The sequence below is a fragment of the Grus americana genome, chromosome 4 (genome assembly GCF_028858705.1).
Source record: "Grus americana isolate bGruAme1 chromosome 4, bGruAme1.mat, whole genome shotgun sequence".
Classification (NCBI taxonomy): Eukaryota; Metazoa; Chordata; class Aves; order Gruiformes; family Gruidae; genus Grus; species Grus americana.
This window is the reverse complement of record NC_072855.1, coordinates 28,683,682-28,711,359: the sequence shown is the minus strand read 5'-3', so window position 1 is coordinate 28,711,359 and position 27,678 is coordinate 28,683,682. Positions and strand designations below refer to the sequence as shown.

The following is a 27,678-nucleotide window of genomic DNA, read 5'->3' as shown; positions in this document are numbered from 1 at the left end:
TGTCATGGAAGTGATGATTCTATCACTGATGAACCTGTTCCTACTCTAGCTGGGAATTAATCTATTTTGGTTTTGGCAGTTCTAGAAAGGCAAAAGGTTCCTTTAGATAAAATCAGTGTGGATGTTAGAAAATTTGTGGATTTTTTTGTTTGTTTGTTTGAAATTTAGTTTTCAAAACGCTTTAGGTGACTCAAAGCAAAATGCTTTGAATGCCAAACTGGAATTAACCATAGGTTAGTTCTTACAGAAGCAAGTCTACAAAAGATGTGCTAAACACGCTCATTTAGCTAGACTTTGATTTTAATTTTCACAGGCATCAGGAACTCAAAGTGTATGTTATCAGTCTTTGTTGTGGCATTTTTAGCATTTTTAAGGGAGTCAAGCCCAACACAACTATTTAACAACCCTAACTTACATGCAAATAGGCAAATAGTGTCTTCTTTCAGCAGTTTAAAAAGGAGTTATCTCATTTTGAGCTAAAGACCTTACAAACCTAGTAGCTCTAAAGATGTCTTGAACTGTCCCAGCCCTTGAATGATGAACATACTTTCTAAATATAAACAGGATGACCCAGCTTGTTCTGTCTTTTTCTGTGCTCTTATATCATACACATTAAAGCTTTGGTACACTTCAGCACAGATTTGGAGGATTTACTTATCTGCCAGTGACAAAAAAATCTTCAAAACTAAGTTATCTAGCACTTTCTACTACCTGTATATAATTTCTGGATAATAACTAGTTTCACATGTTAATTCTACTTAACATAGGGTCTTATCATGACACAAACCCTTTTATTCTCAAAGTAGATACTTAAACTAACTGGACAATGTTGTTGTGGATTGACCTTGGCTGGCTGCCAGATGCCCACCCAGCTGGTCTCTAATTCCTCTCCCTCAACAAGACAGAGGGAGAGAATAAGATGGAAATCTCATGGGCTGAGGTAAAGACAGGGAGATTTACCAATTACCATATCAGGCAAAACAGACTCGACTTGGGGAAAATTAATTGAAGGTATTGAAAATAGAGTTGGATGGTGAGAAACAAAAACTAAAACACCTTCCCCACACTTTGTCCTTCTTCCCAGGCTCAACTTCATTCCCAACTCCTCTACTTCCTCCCTGCTGTGAGCGGCACTGTGGGGATGGGGATTGTCGTCAGTCCGTAACAGTTCCTCTCTGCTGCTTCTTCCTCCTCACACCTCTTCCCTGCCCCAGCCTGGGATCCCTCCCACTGGCTGCAGTCTATCCAGAACAGCTCCCGTGTGGGTCCTCTCTATGGGCTGCAGTCCCTTAGGATAAGGCTGTTTCAGCGTGAGTCCTCGCTGACAAGACCTTGTTTCAAAATATTGAAAGTGCTCTCTTCTTCGTGACATCTAACATGTTTTATAGCAAAAAAAGTTTGCTAAAATTAAATTTGTGAAATCTTGTGACAAATCTTCATGTTTTAGAAGATAAATGACCTAACCATTTTGCTATGGTGTAAAAGGGACAATTTAGCAATATAGCTACATCCAGACCATGGAATGTATGCACTGTGGGAATAAATTTGTGAATATTTGAGTTTCAGTGATCTAGTGAATAAAGAGTCAAAATGGATGGGTCATGAAGCATGATTAAGGTTCTAAGCAATCTCACATGGCTGTAGAATATTTTCTCCATCCACAGTAAATTCTGTTGACTTGCTCATTAGAGTGACCAATTAAATCACCGTAACAACCTAAGATTGGGAGAGTCTGTCCCTCTTATTTATTGTGATAGATCAAGCCCCTATAGTTTTAGCATTTCTTTAATGGAGAGCAGATATAAGTGGGAGACAGCAACAAACTGAACACTGATCTTGTGACTTCTTTTGGCAAATAACCCATGTGGTAGTAGTTGGCATCAGGTTAGAGAAAGATAGCTGTAGAATAATTTACTCCTCAGTAAATCTCTATCTTTAAAAAAAAGATTAATTTAAATCTTGAAACTATAGCTTTTTATGCTACTTTTTAAGAAAAAGCATATATAATAAAGGAATGCTTTAGTCATGTAAGAGGACCTTGATTTTAGTTGTACGACAATGGAAAATGTTCTTCAGTTTACATCAGTGAAGAAACCTTTGGGCTATTTGGTAAATAGCTGGAGTGAGATTGTAAAAGTAAACCATCACAGTGACATAATCCCCAAGTACATTGTTTTAGCAGGAAGAAAGCAACTGCTGTAACTGCCTTAGGGATGTTACAAAATTGTGATATGGCATGAGAAATAACAGCTGGGGGGAAAGGAGGTGTGTGTGATAATCCATAAAGATGTGGCCTCTATTATGAAAATGCTTGAGAACTTCTGGTCTAAAAAAGCATTTTTTAACTGCATTTGTATTATTTGTCCTATACACAAGTTTACATACTTGTGTTGCTGTACATCAGGATGGAAGCACCAAATGCATTGATTACACAGAAGCTGTTAATAAAACTTCTAAAGCCTGAAACTTAAGAAATAAATGCTTTTGAACCATTAGAACTTCTTATTGAGTACAAATTTTGGTTTTGCATGGAATTGCTCTTATAAAATGACTCCTATCCAGATATCCTAAAATACTTATTTAATACAGTTGCAGAAGTGAATTGTGTCTATTTTCCTAACGGAAGTTTTGAGCTAATCAAAGGCAGATGACATGTATTATGTACATGATGTTCCTTTTTAGGCAACAGTTTGAGTGGAAGCTTGAAATATTGTTTTCATTTTGTGCCAATGTACCTCAATAGATAAAAAAGGAATACATGCAATTGAAGAGAATCCTAGCAGGAACCAGAGATGAGTAAATGGCATTCAGCTGTTCTTCATTCATTGTGTTACTTTAATTTCTTTCACGCCATTTTCCTTGTCATGAAGAATTTGGAACTTGCTTGATTTACAGATGTCTCTTTAGCAAGCTTTTTATTTTTCCAATATGATGGTGACAATGTGTCTTGGCTCACATTAAATCTTAAGGAGCTACAGAGGTCAAGAGAATGACACATTTGAAAAGGGAAGGCAACTATTTAGAAAACTTGAGCGTATGCTAAATTCACCCCTTTTCAGAAAGCGCTTCAGCACATGCTTAAAAGATGCTTTCAGTAGAGAAGCTGTCTAGCCTCAGGACTGAAATTCGAAATATGCAAAAGTCAGTGCTTTTCAAAAAGTTGTTAGCACCTACCTTCCCTGTTGATTTGAATGGGGTCTGTTGGTGCTCAGTAGTTCTGAAAAAAAATGTCTGTTTATTCTGTGGCTACCTTTTATCCCCACATGCAATGATATGAAGAGTTTTAAGCAGTTTATTATCAGGATCTTGAGCACAACACTAAATTTAGGAATTCCCTTAATTACCCACGGTCTGCCAGAGAGGCTCTGGAACCTGTGACCTCTGATTTGAGGCATCTAACTAATGCTTATTAGAGTAGTGCACCTCTAATTAGATGAAGCTTTAATTTAAGACTGTGCATTGTGAATACCTTTCAGAACAGGATGTCTCATTTTGGATATCCAATGAAAGAGGTTAAATCTTGATATGGCAACTCAAATATTCAGTTTAGTGCTTCAAAATATATATGCAAATAAAGTTAAGAGCACTCTTTATTTGTAATGTTTTCATTAACGTATATAATTTTGAACTTCTTAAAAAGCAAATGTTATCCTCTCATATAGATAGATTTAATTTTGGAAGGATGACTAGGTACTCTGGTTACAGCAACTGTTTAGTATGCCATTTAGATAAAAATGCATCTGCAGTATTTGTATTCTAAGTGTTTCAGCATTCCATGAATTAAAAAATGGAGCCGAGGGGTAACTGACATAAAAGTGTAATGGTTCTTTAGGCCTAAGATAGCAATGCAAAAAATACCCCCAGTTACTACAAATTTTAAAATAGGCACAAATGATTTGTATCTGACTAGCTTACACCCTCAAAAGTATTTTTAAAATTCTTGTGTAAACAATTTTAAAAATCTTATCTAAACCATAAGTCTTTAATTGCAGAAAAGTTGGATGAAATCCAAGTAGAAGACAATAACAAAGAAACATAAGCAAGGTGGGATATGTTGAAAGGTAAATTGCACTCATTATAATTGCACTCATTATTGAAAAGTAATGTGCACTCATTATAAGTAATGATTGTTATGTCTTGGATAGGGGAGAAAGTATATAAATAGGGACATACAAACTCTATCTGCAAATAAGAGCTGTATTGACAATACAAGATTGTAGAGTGAAGCTGACATTGTAATACAGAAAATAAAGGGAAGGTAAAGATGGAAAATGAAAGGAAATGTAATTACATGGGAGGTTAAGTCATATAAAGAGTAATTTCCACTGCGTCCAGCATAAGAGAGATTCTGGTGAGAAGACAGCAGGGGTCTCCAACAGATGGCAAGAATCATTCAGACACGGAAGAGCTTGAAATTGTTGAAGAAATTAAATGCATTCTTTGTCTCACTATTTACAATGTCAAATTTAGGACAGATGTCTGAAAGACAAGCATTTTCAGGAGTAGGAAAGGGGAAATATTAAGGGAAGGCAGAAAAAGAAATTAAAAAAAATATTTAATTGGCTGATTTAAAAACAAAGCCAAGTAAACTGGATCCAACCTGAAAGTATGAAGAAAAATGTGACTTAGTTTGACTGGTACATTTTGAGTAGTATGTCCAATTTGTCTGTGAAGTTTCTTTATTGATTTCAAACTGTGATTTAAAATATGTCCTGATACAAACAGTTACACAATAGCCAGCAGAGTACTTTTTTGAAGAATTGAGACCTTTATACTGAAGGAAATAGTACAAATGATACCGAGATGTTGATCAGACTTGAAAAGCATTGAAGACTTAAGATTTTTTTTAAAGCTATTTCCTTTCACAGCTTGATTTTGGTTTTCTATGTCATGTCTTCCTCCAATTTATACTGTTATAATCAATGACACAGAGACTTATCAGGATTTTATCCTGTAATAGGGACTATCCAGAGGACCTAATTCCATTACTGCATTTTTGATGTGTCCTTATCTCTTCCTTGCTTCTGTCTAGCCTTCCATATAGAAAGATGACCTACAATTTTCCTCTTCTCTTGGGCTTCCTCTCCCAACTTCACTGACATTTTTCCACATGGCTCTGAGTCCAGTGTCTCTATTCAAGGTCTGCTTGGTTAGCATGGGGTTTATCTTCCCTGTCATGGGCACCTTCATGCAGTGACAAGCACATAAAAATTATCTAAATCTGACGTGGCTAAGTGGGATCTGGGCTAGCTAAAGAAAAGATTTAAAAAGACAGTAGAGCAATGAGTGAGTCCTTTGTAGAACTGTTTTAGAGTTTTCAATTATTTGTTCATGTTACTTGAATTTGAAAAGAAAGAATATTTTTATTAGGCTATGGTGGTTTGCCCTTGGCAGGCTGCCAGGTATCCACCCAGCTGCTCTCACTCCCTCTCCTCAACAGGACAGCCTGGGGAGAAAACAAGGTGAAAAGTCTCTTGAATTGAGTGAAAGACAGGGGGATGACTTATCAATTGCTATCAGGTGCAAAACAGACTTGACTTGGGAAAATTAACTGAATGTATTGCCAATTGGATGGTAAGAAACAAATACAAGAACTAAAACACCTTTCCCCCACCACACCCTTCTTCCCAGGCTCAACTTTACTCCTTTATTCCCATCTCCTCTACCTCGTCTGGGCTGTGAGTGGCACAGGGGGATGGGGAGTGAGGTTGCGGTCAGTTCATAACAGTTCCTCTCTGCTGCTGCTTCCTCCTCACGCTTTCCCCTGCTTCATTGTTGGGTCCCTGAATGGGCTGCAGTCCTTCCAGAACAGTTCCCGTGTGGGTGGCTGTCCCTCAGGATAAGCCTGTTCCAGCATGGGACTTCCACAGGCTGTGGTTCCTTCAGGACATACCCACCTGCTTTGGCATGGAGTACTCCACAGGCTGCAGAGTGGGTACCTGCTCCACCACGGGCTTCTCTACGGGCTGCAGGGGAATCTCTGCTGTGGTGTCTGAAGCACCTCCTCCCCTTCTTCTTCTCTCAGCTTGGTGTTCATGGGATTATTTCTCACACTTTTTTTTTCTTCACTCTCACTCCCCTGTGCAGCAATTTTGCCCTTTTTTAAACGTGCTTTCCTTGAGGTGCTGCCATCCTGACTGCGGGGCTCAGCTGTGCCCTGCATTGGGTCGGCTGGAGTCAGCTGGAACCGGCTGTATCCGGCACGGGGCAGCCCTGGCCTCTCCTCACAGGGGCTGCCCTGCAGCCCCCCGCTGCCACCTACACCTGGTACTGAGGAAACTGAGAAAAACAGACAAGTTTTCCTCTCACTAAATCATCTAAGAGGAAGCAAAATCTAGGGAAATAAAGTAAGAGGAATTATATCTAATTTTTATTTTAATTATGCGAAGTAAATTATATCCATGAGACAAAACAGTAGCTAATACAGTGAAAGCTTTTGACTGGAGGGTGGTGTGATATGTTTTAGCCATCGGGGGAACTGTCAAGACCAGAAGACACTCATAAACCATTATAATCTTATCAGCTGAATTTTCCTTTGACAGAAATGCTAATATTTTGTTCTATCTGTATCAGGTGTTGTAATTAAAAATACTTTTCCTTCAGATCTTACTTTTCTTGTAGTGATAAAAGCTTATGAGTATGACACCACTACTACTTTGATTTTATTAATCTTTTATCACATAGTTAGCTTCTTAAATTTCTTAAGATCTGTTATCCTGCACTTAACTGTACTTCTCCAAGGGATTAAAAGAGCACCCACCTAGTGCTCTTCCTAGTTGTAGAAATGTTGGTGTTTTTCCTCCACAATGTGTAGATATCCTTTTTATTTCCTTCAGTAGTGTACTACTATGACTGTGTGCTGTTCTGTGAGGACTGGTTGTGTTTTCTGTTATGGTATAATGTGTTCTGTAAGAGAACAAATATGCAACTTTTCTAGGAGTGTGGAAAAAATGCAAGGAAGGGCCTGAGAACGTGTTTAGAAGGGAACAGACACTTGGCGTACACGCTCAGCAGCCAAGCCGTCCCTCCTGTCAGGAAACAGAGGCAGCCATGAGTTGTGGAAATCGTGTTTTCAAGCAAGCATTCATGTAAAAAAATTGCAGAGACTGTGCTTTTGTTGCGAAACAGTTGATTTTAACTCCTGATACTTGAACTAAGGAGAAAACAGTTTGTAGATTTCCCCGCTGGGCAGATTCCAAAGGATAGATCCTAGTTCCTGGCATCTATTGAAGTGTGTCAGAAGAAAAATCACTTGTTGGGGTGCTTTTCCTGAGTTACGGAGAAAACATCTGAAATGCGGTGTCAGATGTTCAGTCCCAAGTGGACTGTACATGAGAAATTCATAGCTGGAGGGAGGCCAAGAAAATCTGTCCATCTTCTGTTTTAATTGAAATGAAAAATTTACCAAGATGTCATAGTAAATTAAAAGAAGTATTAAAATTTTTGAAGACAGTAATTAGTATTGGAAAGAAGTTTTGCTGAAAAGACCAGATGGTAGGTGGAATGTCGTGCTCCTTTCATCTGGAGCAAAAGTCCATGACAATCTGGATGTGCAAGAGCAACAGGACAGAGGAGGTAAAAAAGGCATTCTATAGCTTCACAACGTGTCTCACATTAGATTGTGAAATCAAGCAGAGTCACAAGATCCTTTTCAGGTCAGGAGAACATGGCGACTTGGGATTGGAAAAAAATTAATTTGCTGAAGGTCATTCCCATGTCAAGAAGTCTGCAAATTGCTGCTGTAGGCAGATTAGATAAGTTTCAAAGTTACAATGGATGAGTTTGGTTTGGTTTTGCTCTTTTTAATGGGACTCCTAGAAATTTTCAAGACATTTTAGTATTAAAGATGAGATTTCATTCCACATTGGTAAAGCTTTTGCTATGAAAGAGTCAGGTGAAAGTTGCCATTTTTCCTTGGATTTACTGAGGCTTTACCAGTGAATTTATGGACTGCAAATGTGCAACATAGTACTGAAAGTGTACTAAGCTAAGTTCTGTAATGAAGTGGGTGATGATTCCTGCTGCAAATTGAACATGGTTTCATTGTCCATGAGCTACTTAAAGATGTTCTGTAAAGATTGTTCTGATTAAAAAGATTATTTTCTAATAATCCCAGCAAACCTGACCTGGGATATGAAAATCAGGCTGCATACTTTCCTCAAGCACTCTTGTATGCCATGTTATGCTTTGCATACCTGAGACAGAGGCTTGTTTTGCACATCTGCTACAACAATCCTAGTAAAAATATACCCTAGCTAGGATCTAGGCCAGTTCACATTAGCTTTAACTGAAGGCATCCTTTAACTGCATTACAATTGAAATGGCTGATGCCAGGAGGAAAAATCCCAGATCTGTTTTTATAGTGCAAGTTAGAAAACAGATGCATTCAGAATGCAGAGTTGCACTGAATTTCATAGAATCATAGAATGGTTTGGGTTGGAAGGGACCTCAAAGATCATCTAGTTCCAACCCCCCTGCCGTGGGCAGGGACACCCTTCACTAGACCACATTGCCCAAAGCCTCATCCAACCTGGTCTTAAACACTTCCAGGGATGGGGCATCCACAGCCTCTCTGGACAACCTGTTCCAGTGCCTCACCACCCTCACACTAAAGAATTTCTTTCTAACATCTAATCTAAATCGACCCTCCTTCAGCTTGAACCCATTACCCCTTGTCCTGTCACTACACCCCCTCACCATCATTCCTGTAGGCTCCCTTCAGAAACTGGTAAGCTGCAATTAGATCTCCCCGGAGCCGCCTTTTCTCCAGGCTGAACAATCCCAACTCTCTCAGCCTGTCCTCATAGGAGAGGTGCTCCAGCCCTCTGATCAACTTCGTGGCCCTCCTCTGGACTCGCTCCAACAGCTCCATGTCTCTCCTGTACTGGGGCCCCCAGAGCTGGATGCAGTACTCCAGGTGGGGAATTTATTAATCCATTTTAGAGTAAAGGTGTTCTTTCATTTTTCGTCAGACAGGAATGGAGTCTGATGGTGCAATTCAAATATTCCTAACCCTTTCAAAGTGCTTTATGGTGCTGGGCAGTGATGACACATCCTGCAAAAGCACTGCTTCAGCTGCTGTGAGCAGGCTTTAATCTTACCCACTGGTTCCTGCCACTGGACTGCCACTTTTCTTGTCCTAGAACAAATGTTTTTGCTGCCAAAAAGCTATTCAACCCAATGATCTGATCCAGATGAAAGTTATTTTTTCCCTCTTTCTCTCCTCCACCTTGTGCCCACCAAAAAATTAAGAAGTGGGGCAGGAGAGCAGAGGAAAGGCTATTTTTTTCAGGCAGGCTAATGTACAGACTTAGTTCATTGCATGGCCTCACAAACATCTAGAAGTGACAACCGCTTCTGGGTGAGGAACCATGACCTTATGATTACAGGGATGGTTGAGCATTTTAAAACTAAAGTGATTAATCAAGCTTAAGCTGCAGTTCCGGTTGCATTTCTTTGGGACTGCCATAAAAATTGTCTTTTGGGAAAGAATGTAGGTGATTATTTTCAGTCAGCTCACTGTAGTCCAGTTCACTTTGTGCAGATGCAGTCCATAGGTAGTGCAATCTGGGAACAATCTGAAGAGAAGAGAGGGAAAGGGGAAATGTGTTGTTTAAATTATTTTCAGCAGTACTGAATATGAAACTGGAGACCTGCATTGCAATTGTTGCAGTTTTACCAGTTCAGTGCATCTGGCAATAGCCAGTGATAAACAGAAAACACTTAAATTAGGTGAATGTCAGAAATGACCCATATAATTAGGAACCATGCTGTTTTGATCAACAGTTTTTTCACATGTTCTTATTCCCTTTCACTGCTCTTTTCTTCCTCCTCCAGGTACTGCCAAAACTAGTTTATGTGCCTTGTATTCCCTGTAATTAATGAATCTTTACTGGAGAAAAGTAGTGAATATGTTGAGGCTTTTCTATGTGTATTTGGCATTTATCTTCTTCTCTGATCTGTTTCCTTCTTGGTTTGTAACATGTTTAGTACTGGTATGTTATATCATCAGTCAGATTAGCATTCTGGCACTGGAGGGCCACGTGGTTTGTAAAACGCACTTAGCCTGTACATACGGAGCAGAATTTAGCAATTTGGTAGAATAGTTATGCATTTTGAGGTTTACTGTATTCTTTTCTTATATCTGTGGCTGTTTGTAAGTGTAATTATTCAGATTTTCTGTTTATTAAAAAAATACTCTTATCCTTACTAAAATATATTTTTACTTTATCTTTTTAATCTTTTTATTTAAATACCTACTCTTAATTAAATAAGCAGTCCCTTTTGCTTGTATTTTAAATAGCTTTTCTCCTACTTTTAATGTTCTTTAAGTTATTCCTTGCTCTGTAGAATATTGTGTCTGTATCACTGTTTGCCTATGTACAGAGCAATTTGGCGCTGAGCAGACTTGTCTGTCTGAAAGATGTGTTCTGTCTATCACAAGTTATTGGGCTTGATGCAAGAATTAATGGAGGGACTTGTTTTGTGCAAATGATCAGAATAGGGAATCTCTGAGTTTTCTTCTGGTCTCAGTTTAGGTGAGACATAGTTTTATCTTGATTAGAATGAGGGGAGAGACTTGCTGTTATTTCAGTGGGGCAAGATTCAATTCCTTATTTTTTGTTGAGACTTCTGGAGAGCGAGAAGACAAAGGGGGTAACTTTGAGTATACTCATTAGGCATTGAAAAATTAGGGATTGCTTTTTACCAAGTCTAGATAAAATCTGAAACCCAGCTTTTTTGTCCATCCCATCAAAGACATTGCAACTTGAAAAAGCGCTAATGAATTTTTTCTTCATTATGCTTTGTTTTCCCTACCCTTATGTGAGGTTGTATTAGCCTATAGATACCAGAATTTGCCACTATTGCATTTAGACAGTGAAGACTGTGTCTAGACTGAAAGGTGAGGAAGAGACAGACTTGCTGAACCCTTAAAGCTGCATCCTGTGTACTTTCCATCCCCAACTTCAAGTTGGAAGTTTAGGTGTAAATGACCCACACAATTCTTGGAAGAAGCCCATTTGGTGCTACCTATGTCCAGTTTGCTTAGATAATGAGAACAGGAGTGCTAAGGCTTGAATATGCTCAAGAGTTTTCCTCCTTCAGAAGGCTAGAGTTAGGATGGTCACTTAGCATGAGTTTGATTTGTTTACAGCGTGATTAGTGGCAGAGTATGGTCTTGAGAATGGGCTGAGTTCCCTGCTTATTTTACAATGTGGATATGCTCTGTGTGTGGAAAATAATGCTACTGGAGCCTGACTGGATGGCCTAGAAGGCCTTCATCAAAGTAGGGAGCTGTCGAAAATAATTAGATTTTAATAGTTTGTTCTTGATGAAAATTCTGAATTTGGTGTATGGCTTGTGAAACTCTCTCTTAAGAACTTTATGTAGGAAGTTAACCTGCTGATCATGCGTAGCTGAGAGAACCTACTGCAGATGACAGGGCATTAGCAGAGAAAGGTTGCTTTGGTAGGTCAAGAGTGGGACAACAGTTTAGGACAGGGTAGGTGTTCAACCTGTAAAATCAGATAATTCTATGTTGGTAGGACAGAGAAAAAAGACTGTGGAGATAAAATCATCACCTTGGTAAAAATAGGTAAGCAAGTTGATGATTTTGGCAGGAAAGCCAGCTGCAAAGTAGAATGGTAACAAAAAGAGAAACTTTATGGAAACACCTAAACCAGAGCAGCTTCAGAACCCAATTAGCCTTAATATTTTTGGAAGACTTCCATTCTTAGTTTCAGCCAAATTTGTCTGTATCCAGGCTATTCTTATGGTTTGTTCATCCAACCTGTGTCAGAAAAAAAAATTCATTTTGTGTTATTTCTAGGCCAGTTTTGTAGAGAGTCAGGGGATCATGAAAATATCTAAGAGTGTATTTTGTTTTCCAAGCTAAGCTATGAAGTTTCTCCAGATTACTTTTTTTCTTAAATACTTATTTTTTTGACAGAATTATGATAGCATTATGGAATGTCATCTTATCTGTGAGGTACAGGTATTGCTTTTATATATTTATGTACTGACTAGTCAATTCAATATATGCTTTGAACCAATTATTAAATGGTGATAGTTTTGTTCTAAATATATTGCTTTGATTTCACAGGTGCCTGCATAAATATCACCAACAGCCAGTGCCAAATGCTGCCATATAACTACACCACTATAACTTCAGTTCTTTCCATTGTCAAAAGTATTGAAATGGAAAAGTTCCTGAAGTTCTTCAGTTATCTCAATCGTCTCAGCTGCTATCAACACATCATGCTGTTTGGCTGTAGTCTTGCTCTTCCTGAATGCATCAGTGACGGTGATGACAGGTATTTGGGAATGAAAATCAGTCAGTGACTAGAGCCAATTGTGGTAAAATACTCTGTCTAATCAGACAAGGGAAGATCCAAACTAAGCCTATGACCTTCTCATTGCAAGACTCCTGTCTGTCAAAGCTGTTCACAACATTTCTGCCATGATAAGCCAACTGCAATTGAGTTTTCCTAGAAAAAATATTGCCACTGTATGGAATAAAACTGTGATATTAGGGCAGTCAGGCTTATTTTCTTAAACAAAGCTGTCCAAAATTATTCTATCTAATTTCTCCGATCTGGATGTGCTGACATGGAATGCTTCGTAGCAACATAAATACATTGGATATTTATAGTATTGGCATAAAGTGTGGTGGCTCTTAGTTAAATTAAACTTCAAAATTTTTTTTTAGTCTTTTCCTTCAGAAAACTTAATATTTTAAATATATTTTATGGTATTAGATTAGCAGGATGTGTTCAGAGTGACATAAACTGTTTTGGAAGCTGAAGAAACATGTCTTGTTTTCTGCATTTACATAATTACACAGCATTAGTATCATATGCATACACTTTTTTCATTGAGTTTGATTTGAAAAAGGATCAGTGAGTTTAACAGTGCTACAATCAAAATACATTACAAAAAGGAAAAAAGGATTTTTTTTTTAATGTGCACACAATCTTTGATGTTTCTGGAGGGGGGAAGAGAGGGGGTAGATTTCTTTCTCCTTATTTCCAATTTCTTCACTGTGAAATTCAGTGGAAGAGTATATGGCAATTGAATAAGTGATTCAATTAATGTAACACGAACCAAGAAGCTGAAAGCTGTGCAGTTTAGAAGGGATAGGATGCTTATGAAGAAAGTTCTGTGAGATGAGGTAAGCTGGTCTAAAATATAGTTGCCAATGAAAGGTAAAGTCCCACTCCAGGCAATATATGCCTGCCGTTTCCATTGCACCAGAGTGATTCCTGGATTGGCCAATTAAGCTCACTAAACTGACAGAAAATTAACCCAGAAAAAAACTGTACAGATGATTATATGGATAGGATTAGGTAGGGCAACGTGGGTAACGGTGCAATGAGACCGACCATTAGACTGGCTGAGCTGTTCAGTCCAAATACACTTGTGTGCATATCTTTATTAGCCTACCGAAAACTATTTTCAGTTAACCTTGTTTAATTCAGTGCATGATTAATTATAGAGCACCCCCCCGCCCCCGCTCCAATTCAGTATTACAGTTGTTCCAGTTAAAGAATCTGATAACCCACAGCCTTAAGCTACCTGCTGTCTCTAGAAATCTTAGAGCAAAATAAGAAAAATGGATTCAGGTAATAAATTGATGCATTTGAATGTTCAACAACAGATGAGGCCATTTTTCTGTTGCTTCACTTACTCTGCCTTGTTTGAAATTTGACTTTCACAAACGTTTTGAGAATGAGTGGTACGTGTCAAAAGTGCAAAGCTCATAAATCAATCAATCAGAGTCATGAAAGGATAAGATTTTTACCTTTCCTTTTCTGCTTCTTTCCTGAAGACATCTTTCTTGTAGGGCTTACATTATGACAGCTGCCTTGTTAATTTAATTTTTTGCTCTGGTTTTGGGTGGCAACCAAAATACTTTGAGATTCAAGAGTCAGGGTTTTTCTTTGTGTGTGTGTGTGTGTGTTTGTTTGTCCCACAGCAGCAACCTTCTCCCATTAATTTTTAATGTCAAAGCTGGAACTGGATTTCCATGTCCTGGTTTATGTTCTGGAGGTGACAATGCCTCCCTCTATTCTTATTTTAAAATATCTTTTTTGTGGAAACTGTCCTGGCCCCTGGGGGCTGATAGGGAAGAAAGTCCAATGTGAGAGTGTAAATGATGAAGGGTTGCATTAGAATCTGACTTCACTTTAAATAATCCTATGTCTCCAGAGTGTGTCATAGGTGATGCTGAAAATGTAGGCTGAGTGGCAATCACAGGAAGAACCATAAGGCTGGATTGACAAAGTGCTGGTTTGTTAGATCTAGTTTGCTAAACCTGAGTTGTCGTGGTTTGTCTTCTGCTTTCTTCTTTAAAGAGAATGCTTTTTTCTGTAGACAGCTGAGTGATTTTTGTGATTACTGGTTTTCTTGTAGCACCCAATTATTGCAGGCAAACAGATTTATTTCAAAGCCAAGAATAATGATTTTAAGAACATCATATCTGCGTAAAATAGTTATTTAACACCTTCCCTTCCCCTCTCGCTCCAGCCCCTCTCTCCCCACCAATAACAGTGAGATCTGGAAAAAGTTCTTGTTGGTATGAAAAGCTCTTGGTATAATAGGGGGAAGCTACTTTTTATGTGTTGAGTGCAGATACAAAAATGGAGGAGACAGGCCTGTTTTGGGTCTGTTGAACAGAGGAATCTGGGAAGTAGAAACATACTGATGGAGAAGCAGAAGAGCCACTGTGGAAAGACTCTGATGATAATGAATGGGGGTATGCCCATATGCTGTAGCCCTTTTCTGGGCCTATGGTTGTTTTTAACACACAGTATCACAAAACATACGCTAGTATGGAGATCAGTTATTACTGATGTTGTCACTAGTTCCTCCAGTCAACTACAGCTGTTTCATTCTAATTGCCAGTGCATCTCTGATCATAGTTTTTCATCTATTGATACTTCTTTGTTTTATAGAGCAATTGTTTCAAATTTATGTAAAGCATAATTTGACAAATGCTGCTTACAGAGTAGAGAAGAAATGAAACTCATGTGATGCTCAGATATCTATTCTTAGGTATTGTCAAGAGAGTCTGTGTTGGCAGCTGCAGCCATGGGAGCAATAATTGTAACAATGCATTACAAGAAGCAACAAGAAGGAAAGTTACAAACACTGATCTTTGGCATCCAGTGTGCTGTCATTACATAGCTTTGCTCTGATATTTAAACTTATGTCTGTTTCACATTTATCTTTCATGGGTTTATAAATATTGTATTCATTAAAGCTTGAAGGAGATTAAGTTTCTAGGCAGAGAGCATCTTCAATGTTTGTGTAACACATAGTGTATTTACGTACTGGGATTTCTGAATACTACTACAATACTGTTGCTCTTAAATATTGTTATTCTGTATCTTAATGCAATGAAAATCATGTGTAGCAGTAAAAATATGTTAATTGGAAAAGCTGTATTTAATTCCAGCAGCTGGATATTAAAAAGAAAGAGGGTAGATTTAGATTAGATATAAGGAAGAAGTTCTTTACTGTGAGAGTGGTGAGACACTGGAACAGGTTGCCCAGAGAAGCTGTGGATGCCCCCTCCTTGGAAGTATTCAAGGCCAGGTTGGATGGGGCTTTGGGCAACCTGGTCTAGTGGAGGGTGTCCCTGCCCATGGCAGGGGGGTTGGAACTAGATGGTCTTTAAGGTCCCTTCCAACCCAAACTATTCTATGATATACAATCAGCTAGCCCTGCTCTTTTAGGAAAATACATAACAGTACCTTTAAATACTACTTTCCAGAAAAGGTAAAGTTTGAAAGTATAACTAAAACCTGTGTAAGAATGGAACATGGAAAACAAGTCCAATAAGACTTTTTGCTTGCTTATTACTTGCTCATAATTTGGATAATAAGAAGCTGTTTATTTAAAGGTGTTATGAAACTTCTTCCTCGGGTGAATGGATGGGATCTTTCCCATATGACTTCAAAATCGGACTTTAAAAAAACTGTCTTAACACAGTTTGGCAGCACTGCTAAGTGAACATGACTCAATCCTGAAAAGTAACACCAATGATGCAAGAACATCTTAAACTAGTTGACGTGCTTAACTAATGACTTCTAAAACATTCAGTGTAGTAACTTTGTCCTTTTGGGTAGTATTAGTCTGCAAACTATTACCACGCAATGCAACACTGGTACTTTATTTATTGTAAGAAAGATCTGTCCTCAGAGCTGTTGGTCATGATTAATGGTTTAAGCTGGTGAATTCTGCTTTACCATTGGGAGATGTTAAGAGTGGGCAAAAGGTTGATTACTGCAACATAGTGGATGTTAATTTATGGCAACTCACTTGCATTGGATTCTCCAAGTCTGACAGATTTCAGCTATTGCATTCAAGAAGACAAAAAGAAAAATCTCAAAAAAGTTAGCGTGCAGTGTTTTCAGAGTTTTGAAAGAAAAAAATTGTGTATTTTAAAGCCAAAATTAATATAAAATTTAAAGATTCAAAATCAATAGAGAAGTTCATTGTGGGTCAGCCTATAACCTCATAATGCAAACAGGCTAATTGAGTGATGGTTTCAAATATTTCTTGAGTATGTGAATACTCATGTTTCATCTAAAGATTTGGTAAAATAGGCAAGCTATATAAGATCCTGAAGGCCTATGTACATGGCTTATTTCAGACTTTTTATGCTGGGAATAAATTTAAAGGTTATGGATTCTCATAATACCTCTTCGCTGTCATGCTGTCTTCTAAAGCAGAAACTAATACCTTGAGTACTTCCACTAATCCTCTGTGTAGAAGTGTATTCCAGAAAGCCAAGGAAATGCCTTCCATTGAGAGATCCCCAGAGTCTCCAGTCTTTGGAGGTCAAACTTAATTTAAGCTCTGCCTAGAAAATAGTATTAGGGCAATGCAAATTAAGAAGTACAATTTGCTGTCAGGGTAAAATTCTAATGCACCTTGCATTTCTGTATCTGTTTAGTCATTATGCTTTTTTTCATGTCAGACGTCTTTGAAAATAAAGTTGTGAAGTGGTTTGTCTTCAGTTAGGGCTCGAAGAGTCCATCTGACATCATGGCTTTTTATGCTGGATGCTGTACAAACATGCACTGGGGGGGGGCAGCCTCCTGCCCCTGAGAGTTTATAGCCCAGCTGAACAAAAGTAAAGGCAGGGAAGAGGAATTAATACTGTCGCATTAATAGCTAGGGAAGCCAATACTGAGCAAGAAATTTGCAGTAGAGCAGAGAATGCTTCTGTGTCTTTAGGTACAACATTATTTTTCCTCTTGATTAAAGTCTGAAAATTCATTTCATTCATTATCATTTATTCACTTTAGTTGTGATCTAATACCTACTGAATGTAAAAGGAAAAAACTCTCTGCCATAATTTGACTTCTGTGGGTTTTTTTAATTTTGTTTTCTCTTAGGTTCATTCTAAAGGAGAAAATAATATCATGAAGGGAAAATGCTTTCTTTGATTTTTCAGGCTCTTTCTGACGAAGGAGTTTGTCACGTTAATATCTATATGTAACAAATATTTTTGTTGTGCTGGAATATCAATGTTACGCACAACAGTAGCCAGATAAAGACTTGTAGAGAGCCAAAGAGGACAGAATAGGGCTACATGGTATGTTGGGGGCAGGGGAAATTAACTAGTGAAGATTAGGTTAATAGGAAGAAGGTTCTAAGAAGCTGTGAATAGTTTGTATACAGTCAAATAGCCTTTGAAGAGCTGCTGTGTTATGAATCATAGTGGCAAATTCAATTTTGTGTGGTTTTTTCTTGTTCATTGTCTATTTTCTGTAATTTATAAAAAGGAAGAAAATAAAATGTCTCATTTTCATTATGGACATAAACTAGGATGAAATAGTACAAATAGTAAAAAAAAAATAATCCAGAAGTATGTGTGGTATCTTTTATTATAAACCGACAACAGTTTAAAACAACTTTGGGGTGAGGTACAAGGAAGAACAGGAAGAAAATTTATTTCAAGTACTCTTAGAATATGGAAAAGAATCAAGCTTCATAGGGTAAGGGATCTCTGTCTGTCATGTTTTGTATAACCCATGAATGTGATCAGTGATGTAGCTATTTCCCTTTACCTGCTTTTGTGAACTGCACTCTATGCTTATCCATGTTCTTTGTTTCTCCTGCTTACAGTGAAATTAATTTTTATTTCATTTTCTTTTATCACAGTGCACATTAAGACTTTAAAAATAACAAGACATTATATAGAAACTATTTTTCAGAGTTAATTGAGGCTTTTGAAGCGTTTAGGAGGAAAAAGTCGACTGAGTCACATAGATCTTGTTTACACAGCTAATGAGAATCTTTATTTTAAGATTTTGAACAGGGAGCTGTCAGCATACATTTAAGTCAATATCTATTACGCAAAGTCCAAAATGGGTTTAATTGTGTATGAATGATGTATGAATATGTATGAGTTTGAATAGGCAATCCTCCACTGGCATGTTTCAGTCTTATTTTAATCTACCTAATTTTCGTAACAAAAGCAGGTAAACATGCCAAGACAAAATAGCACCTGCTAGGAGCTCTGGGTATGCAGTCTGATAGGTAGTCTGTGACACAGCTGCTATGCTATCTTTTTGTAATGAACCTGCATGGAGATGTGAAATTATATAGTTGCACAGACAACTTTGCCATTCTGCAGCATTTGAGAAATGTTTAAATTTTACACACTTGTGAAGTTACAGTGTCAAAGTAATTTTTGAATTAACTGTATTGAGAAACCCTTATGGAAGGACATTTAGAATCCCCTGTCATAATTCTATCTGTGATGGTTTCATTAGAATTGGCACTACCCAATTTAAAAAGTTAAGCTACAGCATAGGTGACAATCACATACCAGTCCTCTGATGAAGAAGGTGGGACGATTTTTTCCTACCCCCCACTGCCTTGTCTTTTTATGTTCTTCTCATGACTCCATCCAGTGTATTCCTTGCCATGATGTAAGCACACAGGGTGGAGGCTGCTTTCAGATGCTTCTAAAGTGGCTACCAGTTGTTTCCTGAGTTTGCAGTCTGGCTTTTCACACCCTGCGGGAGCTGCTTGATCCTTTTAATATGCTTTCTTTTTGATGGTGCCTCTTTAGACCAAGCAAGTTAACATGACTCAAAGAGGCTATTCCAGCTGGAGTTTTGGCAATGGTTGTCTATCAAGATCCATCTATTCTATTCATCAGCCTTAAAACAGAAGATTATAAACTTCAGCTTTTTAATCATGAATAAAGCAGAGGTGATGTTCAGTGGATGAGGTGCTTTGTGTCTAGAATGTTTGAAATCATGTGTTTTAAATGTTGCCATGTCTTGGCTTTGAGCCCTTAGGAATCCTATAGACTGATTAATTACAAGAAAACACACTGTTGTAAAATCTGCCTTTGAATATGTAACTGAGTCATAATCTGGTCTTCAGTTTTTCAATCTAGTTGTGGTTCATGTAAGCACAATTGTGACTTGAACCACACAACCTCAGAGATCCAGCTAATGAAAAACATGTATGGTCAAATCCTGTCAAAAGTGAACACAAAAATTAGAGAGGAGGAGAGTGTGATAAGGTTGTGAATGCTTGCCCACACAAATAGTGTGCTCTCTCTGCCACTGTTAATAATTTTTGTGTCTTTCTTTGTTATTTAAAGCATTCTACAAAGGAACTTAAAATTGTTGCTGTTTAACAGAAAAACTGAGGAACACACAGAGTGTGTGTTACTTGAGAAAGCCCAGACCAGCAGAACAAATGAATACTATTTTCTTTCGTTGTGCCCTTTGTACCAGTCAATATGCCTTCCCATAGCTGTAAATTCACCAATAGTTGTAATAATAGTAATTGTGTGGTTAGGATAGAGTTGCTAATGGCAGATAGTCAGCACATCATGAGAAACATTTAGTAAAGTGTTTCCTGCACAGTGTAAATACTCAGTTTCAGCTTCAGTCTACCTTCAGATTGATAATGCGCTAATTCAAGGTGAAATAAATTGATTTACACTAACAAGGAAATGAAATGTTTGGCAGGTGTAATGCACAGGGTAGAGATTCAAAGTAGCAAAAACATCTGCTTAAGATATCTGTAAAATAGCACTAAACAGTTCCTGTGTACTTTTGGAAATATTTATGGACAGTAACAGATGTCATGTGCAAGGTTGTGATTGAAACCATGTTTCAGTGAATGTGCTGAACATACCTGAATTCTTTGCCTAAGTAAAAGGACAGTGAATCAAATCAGAGGTGGTTCAAACAGAAAATCGAATAAGTAATAAATAGGTAGATACGAACTACGTAATTCTACAATATGCAGATTCAGAAAGTGTCGGAGTATTTGCATGGAGAAAGGAATTAGAAGAAAACAAATCCTCAAGCCCTAATTCCTGCTTTGAGGAAAGATAATTGTTCAAGAAACAAAATTTTATTTCTGCTTTCCTATGACTAGAATGTGTTCTTCATGAGATACAAGTGAGACGTTGAGTTAAGAAACAGCTGTTTTACATCTGACTTCAAAGAAAGGAATGCTCACATATTTCTGAAAGATTAGCATTGACCATCTTGCCAAGAAATAAACTGAAGAAATAGCATTCAAGAAGTAGCATTTCTGAAGATATATCTTTCTTCTCAATGCAGCCTGTATTACTTATGAATAATTTCATACTTCATGAGTTATTTTATTAGTATTGTGTAACTGTTACTTATAAGTCAGAAAAAAGTGTGGTAATGAGAAGACTCCACTTTGCATTGTCCCTCAGAACTGACCTTGAAGTCAACATGTCATACTCATTACCTTAGGAACCATTACTACTTGGTCCCAGACTAAGACAATATAAAGATGACAAATATAAAGTTGGGTGTTTTTTTTTTTTTTCCAAGGAGTGCTAGCGAAAGTATAGGTAATGATGTGGCATTGGCCAAAATGCTTATATTTAAATTTGATCAACATGTTTTCTTAGCGGACCCTTTCTCCAGATGGGTATAATTTTTGGAGGAAAAAAAAAGAAAAAAGAAAAAAGCACCATTTAACATTTTTAATGCCTAATATCTGTCCTGGGCAAAAACAGAAAGAAAAAATGAGTTGCTTCTGAAAAAGTATTTCTGTAATCATCAAGATTTCCTAGTATCTCCAAGTATTTGACCAAAGGAACTTGAAATTTGGCAGTGAGCTTGCTCTAATAAGTGGTAAACTCTTTATCATGGCTGTTGGAAGCTAGGAAGAAAAAGGAAGTAGAAAATTTGTTTCCTTTAGGGGAACTTCTGTTTATAAAGTTTATGTACCTATATACCTACAGAAGGTAATTCCCAAATTTTGGCTTACATGTCTCTGAAAAAATCATAGAGTCTCTGAAAGCTTCTCTATCAATTTCATAGCTCAGCTAGTATGGGTGAGCCTAAGAAAGGCTCTCTGTGTCCCTGGGCCTCCCAGTAGCTAGGGGTGGCACTGGATTTGGGTATAGACCCTTACATAAAAGGGCCTGAAAATAAGTCTCTGATGCCAGTAGATGACAGATGCAGTGTAGGGGAAGGACAAACCAGGGACAAAATATAGGGGAAGCAAGACAGAAGTTAGGTGCTGGAGAGAATGGAACAGGTTGCCCAGAGAAGTTGTGGATGCCCCCTCCCTGGAAGTGTTCAAGGCCAGGTTGGATGGGGCTTTGAGCCACCTGGTCTAGTGGAGGGTGTCCCTGCCCATGGCAGGGGGGTTGGAACTGGATGATCTTTGAGGTCCCTTCCAACCCAAACCATTCTATGATTCTATATTTTTCCCCCATTCAGAGAACTGTCCTTTCCCCACCCACAACTAGAGGCTGTTTACAATTACTGGTATGTATAATTTGTAAAGAAGTCAATGTACAGAAGGAAGGGATTGCATAAGAAATTAATTATGAAATTAAAAGCTAGAAAAGTAATATAGAGATATAGGCAATGGCATCCTACATTGGCCAGAATGATGCCAGTGGTCCAGTGGGTTGTGAAGCCAGCATTTGCCATAGCAGGTAGCATCAAACTTGCATGCAGTGTTTCACCCTGTCCACTGATCTAAAGTACTGACCATGGAAACTTTTCCAAATCACAAAAGAATCTTCTTTCAAAGCATGTGTGTTGGGGGGGAATTATGGATAGACCAGAGTTAAAAGGTTATCAAGCAGAGAAACATTTTTGAGAACAGTCTGGGCATGGGAATGTCCCCTTGAAAACATATTTCACAATGCTGCTCAGAGGAGTTAAGAGAACGGAAGGAGGCAGAAAAGAAAATCAGGAGGATTGGTTATTTTATGAATGTGTATTTTACTGATTGATTGCCTCCAGCCCTGTTGTCGTAATGATTTGTTGTGTGTATTATCTATTATAAGCTGTGGTTTCTGTTTTCTAAGTTGGTATGTTAACTAGGGATCAGAGGTCATGCTCCTACACATACAAAATATTGTTACTTATAAATAAATACTGATCATTTAAGTAACTGAAATGATTGTTTACAACAAATCATAAAACAAACATGGCTTTTTGTTAATCTTTGGCAATTTAATATATCTGCTAGAAAAACACAATTTTTACAAAATTAGATTTATTTCATTTAAGAAATTGCAATAATTGTAGGACAGGAGCTTTCAGTAAAACCTAGCATTTTCATATACATTGCGGGACTATTAACCCTGATAGTTTCCTATTAGACTTGCACACCTGGACTCAAAACCAGAAACATACAGATGATGGAACATTTTATCTTACTATAGCAAAACTCCTCTAGTAGATACGGGTGCATCATCTTGTGCAGAAGTTAATAAACAAAAGGGTGTTGGACAGTGGTTAAAGGATTCTCCAAGAACTCATATGCTTTTCAGCTCATGTTTAGCCTGTTTTAGTGCCCAGCTTATTAACAAATAACTTTTAAGTCATCTGCACTTAAAAACTAATGAGAGTTTAGTTAGTGAGACATACTAACCTTTCATAAGTGTGTCTCTCCTGTGAGAAGTTATTGTCGCCGTGCTGGAGACCGTAGTGGTAAGCACCAGGCTTACCACTCACAGGCTGAGCAGGACAGGCAAATTAGAATCACAGGATCATGCAGGTGGGAAGGGACCTCTGGAGCTCTTCTAGTCCACTCCCTTGCTCAGATCAGGGCCAACTTTAAAGATGGATGAGATTGCTCAGGGCCATTTCCAATTGAGTTTTGAATATCTCTAAGGATGGTGGCTCCACAATCTCTCTGGAAAACATGTTCCAGACGACTGTTTCATGGTAGATTTTAAATTGATATAATTTGGTAGTGCTGCTGAAAGAATCAGTCTTATCCTATTTCCCTGCTGCTTGTTCCCCAGCTCAGCCGTGCCCATTCCATGTCCTGGTAGGAGTATTTGTTCAGTTCCATGACATACTGGATCAGGAAACGGATCTGAATTAAATTGGGAGTGACAGATCTGGTTCACTGTGTAACAGCATGAAGTGTCATGCTGGCAGAAAGAGGGAGGGAAGAGAGCTGTGGAGAGGTTCAGAAGCCAGCCTGAAAGGGGTAGGACAGCTTCTTTCTTTTGATGACATCTGCTTCTGCTAGCTTGAAGGTGTTTGTGAAACAACTTTAATGTGAGGAAGCAGCATCACAATGGATTACAATGAATTTCCACAGAGAGGAGCCTATAGACTAAATGAGTGATAGGTGTGTCTGTGGTTTTTTTAGGATTCCTGACAAGATGCAGCCTAAAAAAAAATCTTAATTTAGGCTGATTCTTGAGGTCTTCCTTTCGACAATGCTCTGCAGTGCACAGGGAAGCTTGACTTCTGGAAAGCTATGTGAAATTAAGGGTACCTATCACAGTCATCTGTGGAAATGGAAGGCTGTCTTTTAAGCACAATGTTGTTTTGGGTGCCTTTATTATCCTGGTCATACAAATAGTGCAGCTGTGCAGTGTATGATTTACTGTTATTCCAGAATTTCTGTAGCAATGCTGTAGTTGAAATAACTTTGTATGATTCAGAGGACTTCCATTTCGCTGTGACCGCTTGTCTTTGCCAAGTGTGAATTTTGTTTGCCAACATCAAAAGATCTTGTAACCTGGATTCTCAGGCATATTGTGAGCCTTGGTTTTTTGCAAGAGACATTTCTATAGAGTAAACTAAATCAACGGTGTGTTCAGCATTTGCATGATAAATATCAGGTGAGAAATTTCAGAAATTTGACTTCATTTAGAAGTTTTGGCAGGTGGTACAAGATTGTAAAAATAGCTCGTAATTGTAGCACTATTCTTAATAATATTTATTTAAGCTGATTCCTGGCTGAACTATAGCTCTAATGTATTAATTTACTACATCTCCCCTATTTTCACTGTCATCTTTGAATCAAATGATGGGATCAGTAAGAGAAATCTGGAAGGATTGACTGCTTTATCAGGACAGATCCTCTCAGGTGATTATGGATGTCATACAAAACATAAAATCATTTTGCTAGCTTTTTTGTGGTAATAATTTCAATGCTATATGGCAAAATTTATGTAGCACTTTGCTAAGTATGGTAGAACAGAGAAAGTGCTTCTGCTGTACAGGGTGTTTTTACATTAAGTGTTTTTGATTGTTATGGTATTATAAGCTCAGCTGTGACATATGGTGTGTAGTATCCAGAAAGTGACTGAAGGGTCAGAGTGGATTTCTGAATTTCTGTTTGTTGCTGATTCCAGATAGAAATGACTCCTTATTTTGGCCAAAATAACTTATGTGGGGTTTCTCTACAAAATAAATGATTACACTGACTAAAAATTCTAGCCTTCATTGTATAGACTGTATGTGTCCATCCTTAGGGACATCAGCTGAGTTTGGCCACATTGTCCGAAGAGCATTACTAGGCCTGAAAGAGACATTAAATTCAACAGCAGCTGATGTAGATGATGTGAAATTTGACAGCAGCTGCTGACTCCTTTGTTAATTTCTTGATGGATAAGAGCAGTCTTTTTAATCTAATGGTATCTTTGAATTTGTTCCCAGTTCCTCTTTCACTGGCATCGGGAATTTGTATTTATTTTCTCTTTCTGAAGAGCCTTCAGAGTTCTGTGTGAGCTCTTTGTTAACTATGGTACTCTTGGATATCAGTGATCTGTTCTAAGACTTCTGCAAGTGTAACTCTTCAGCTGTCTCTTTTCTGTTGCCACCAGATATGGCAGCTATTAGGGAACAGTTAACTGGACCTGTAATTTTTAGAGGAAAAAATATAAGGCATCTGTATGGAACCACAGAACAGATTCCAGTCCAATTTTTGCATCTTAATTGGTTCTGAGACTTTCAAGTTCTCATAGCCTATAAACAGATTGCATGTTCTTCCCTGCTGCAGGCAATCCATTCAGTATCTCCATCTTTTTAATTTTCATTGTATAAACCAGGCTTTTTTCAGTCTCTTGGAAAGGGTACTCCTCTTGTGGCTCATCTGTAATTGTCAACCTCGTGACAGCAGATCAAATATTCATGAGTGTATGAGTGAGGACTGGCTTTTTGTGCTAGCTGTAAATCCTTCTACTCAGTCCCTGCAGGGCAGATGAGTGGGCATTTATTAGCAATTCAGCCAATTAATAGTCATCCTTAATCTCGTGTAAACAGCTGGAGCCGTTTCTTCTCCACCCTTGGGGGAACTGCTGCTGCCTTTTGCCAGGATCACCTCTGAGGCCTTTTTTCTCCTTTAAGATATTGGGTGTTTCTCAGACTGTGGGTCCTATGTAGTCCTTTTACAGGATAATTATGCATATTTGTACTTACATACAGGAACCTGCTTCAAGAAAACAGTACATGCAGTTGAGCCAAAACCAAGGTGGAAGTCAGAAACATATGTGCAGCTAGCTCTGCATTCAGTACTATAAAGCATTGCATAGGGTTGAGGTGCCTTCCCTAAATGTTGCTATATGGATTCAATATAATTTTGTCAAGTGAAATAACCACAAAAATCTAAAATAATCTTGCTTTCTTTTCAGATTTTATTACTGTGTAAGAAGCAAATTTCAGATTTAAACCCATCTCTGGAGAAAAAAATAGAAAAGAAAATGCAATCTTTCCAAATTGCAAAATAAAGATGAAAACTGAACAATGAAAGATAAAAATACATAATTTTCTTGATTATTTGAAATCAAAACCTTAAAGAGCCCATTTATTTACAAATCCATGAACCAAAAGGTAATATTGAGATTTTTATGAGCTTGGCTCATACACCTCTATTCAGTGGCTCTGAATGTGCTGCTCTGCATGTTGGAGTACTGTGAGAGGGTACAGAGAAAGATTTCACAAGAACTGTCACTCTAAAAAACTGTAATACTGGGTGTGGGTGTTTGTTCTGCTGTAGAAACTTCCTTTTCTGACATTTATAGTCTGTGGAAGTCTTTATTGTTAGAAAATCCCAAAAAGTCTTAATGACAATTAGAACTAACAATGGCTGGTGTGTCAGCTTGTCGCTTCAACTTGTTTGATTTCAGGACTGTAGGAACACAACGGATAATCTCAGTTTTCTTCTTGTCATAATTTTTGCATGTTTCCTGGGTTTTTCAGTTTGTCCCTGTGTCGTGTGTCGTCCCTTCTGCCTCCCCAGCAATCTCTCACAATTGTATTGCCAGTTCCTTTATTCTGCCTCAGACCTTAGATCTATCATCATTCTTAGCCTGTGTGCTTATGAATGATAGAGTGGATTACCCCACAAGGCTGTAATATGATTAATATTTCCTCTGGTAGCCAAGCCAGTTTAAACTTTTCCTTAAACAGATTTGGCTGAAAAAATAATCCAGGAAAATACCCTACAGTTATTTTTAACTTGGCTCACTACCTGATTATGGCTTACCATGTGGCCACAGAACCAGTTATCCTGGAACAACTGAAGGGATGGAGTTGGGGAAAGAACAGTAATGAAGACTAGCAGTAGCTGAAGGTGTTCATCAGTCTGCCTTCAGTCAGGTTGTCTGCTGAACCACAAATGTGACCTTTAGCCAGAGCAGATGTGGTCAACAGTTGTGTGTTCTAAGAGTGATCTTCGTGCTGTGTTTTCGGCGCTGGCATACCAACTTTGTTTGTAACCTTTTGCAAGTCATTAACCCTCTATCATTTTAATCTGTAAAATTGCAATAATTAATTTCTCAATAGGGCATAACTGTGGCAGTGTTTTTACCAGTGGAGATACTAATGTGAAGACACAAAGAAATGCACAGAAAATAATGAGCACTAGATATAGAATTTACCAGGTTGCATGGAGAGCCCCTGCAGGATGGTTAGTTGTATATATTATTTAATGCTTTTGTCAGCTTTAGTAATTTCTACCTCTTCCTCTCCTGACAGCTTATTCCTGCTTTGCCTGTATCCCTTTGGAGGGGCCAATTCAGTTGTCAGATGAGAAAAAAGAATGTTTTGGTTTTTTTTTTTGGATCACATTACTTTCCAGCTGAATCAGTTATTTGACATGACTTACTATACAGCCTACAAACAGCTGTTATTGCAAAACTCAAAGCAGCGCAGAAACAGATATAGAGATTTGGGAACAAGAGCTGCATATGGTGCTACTGCCTCCAGAAAAGACATATCAAGTGCCATCCCCTCAGTGGCTGCTGAGTTTGAGAGCCAGATCTTTGAGGTACCTTGAGCAATTGTTCCTTAGAAAATCTGTTAACTTCTGCCGCAAGAGGAAAATAGTTGCCTAAAAGATCTTCCCTCTCCTTACTGCTTCTTGTAGCATACTTGGATAATTTCT

General features: G+C 38.1%; 1 protein-coding gene across 1 annotated transcript in view; it reads left to right on the top strand.

Moving 5' to 3' along the window:
- The window catches only part of CORIN (corin, serine peptidase), a 158,354-nt gene that overhangs the window by 43,103 nt on the left and 87,573 nt on the right, over positions 1 to 27,678 (top strand). Inside the window, exon 4 of the mRNA XM_054823090.1 lies at positions 12,104 to 12,314. Within this exon, the coding sequence (XP_054679065.1) occupies positions 12,104 to 12,314 (211 nt within the window). The remainder of the gene's footprint in view (positions 1 to 12,103; positions 12,315 to 27,678) is intronic.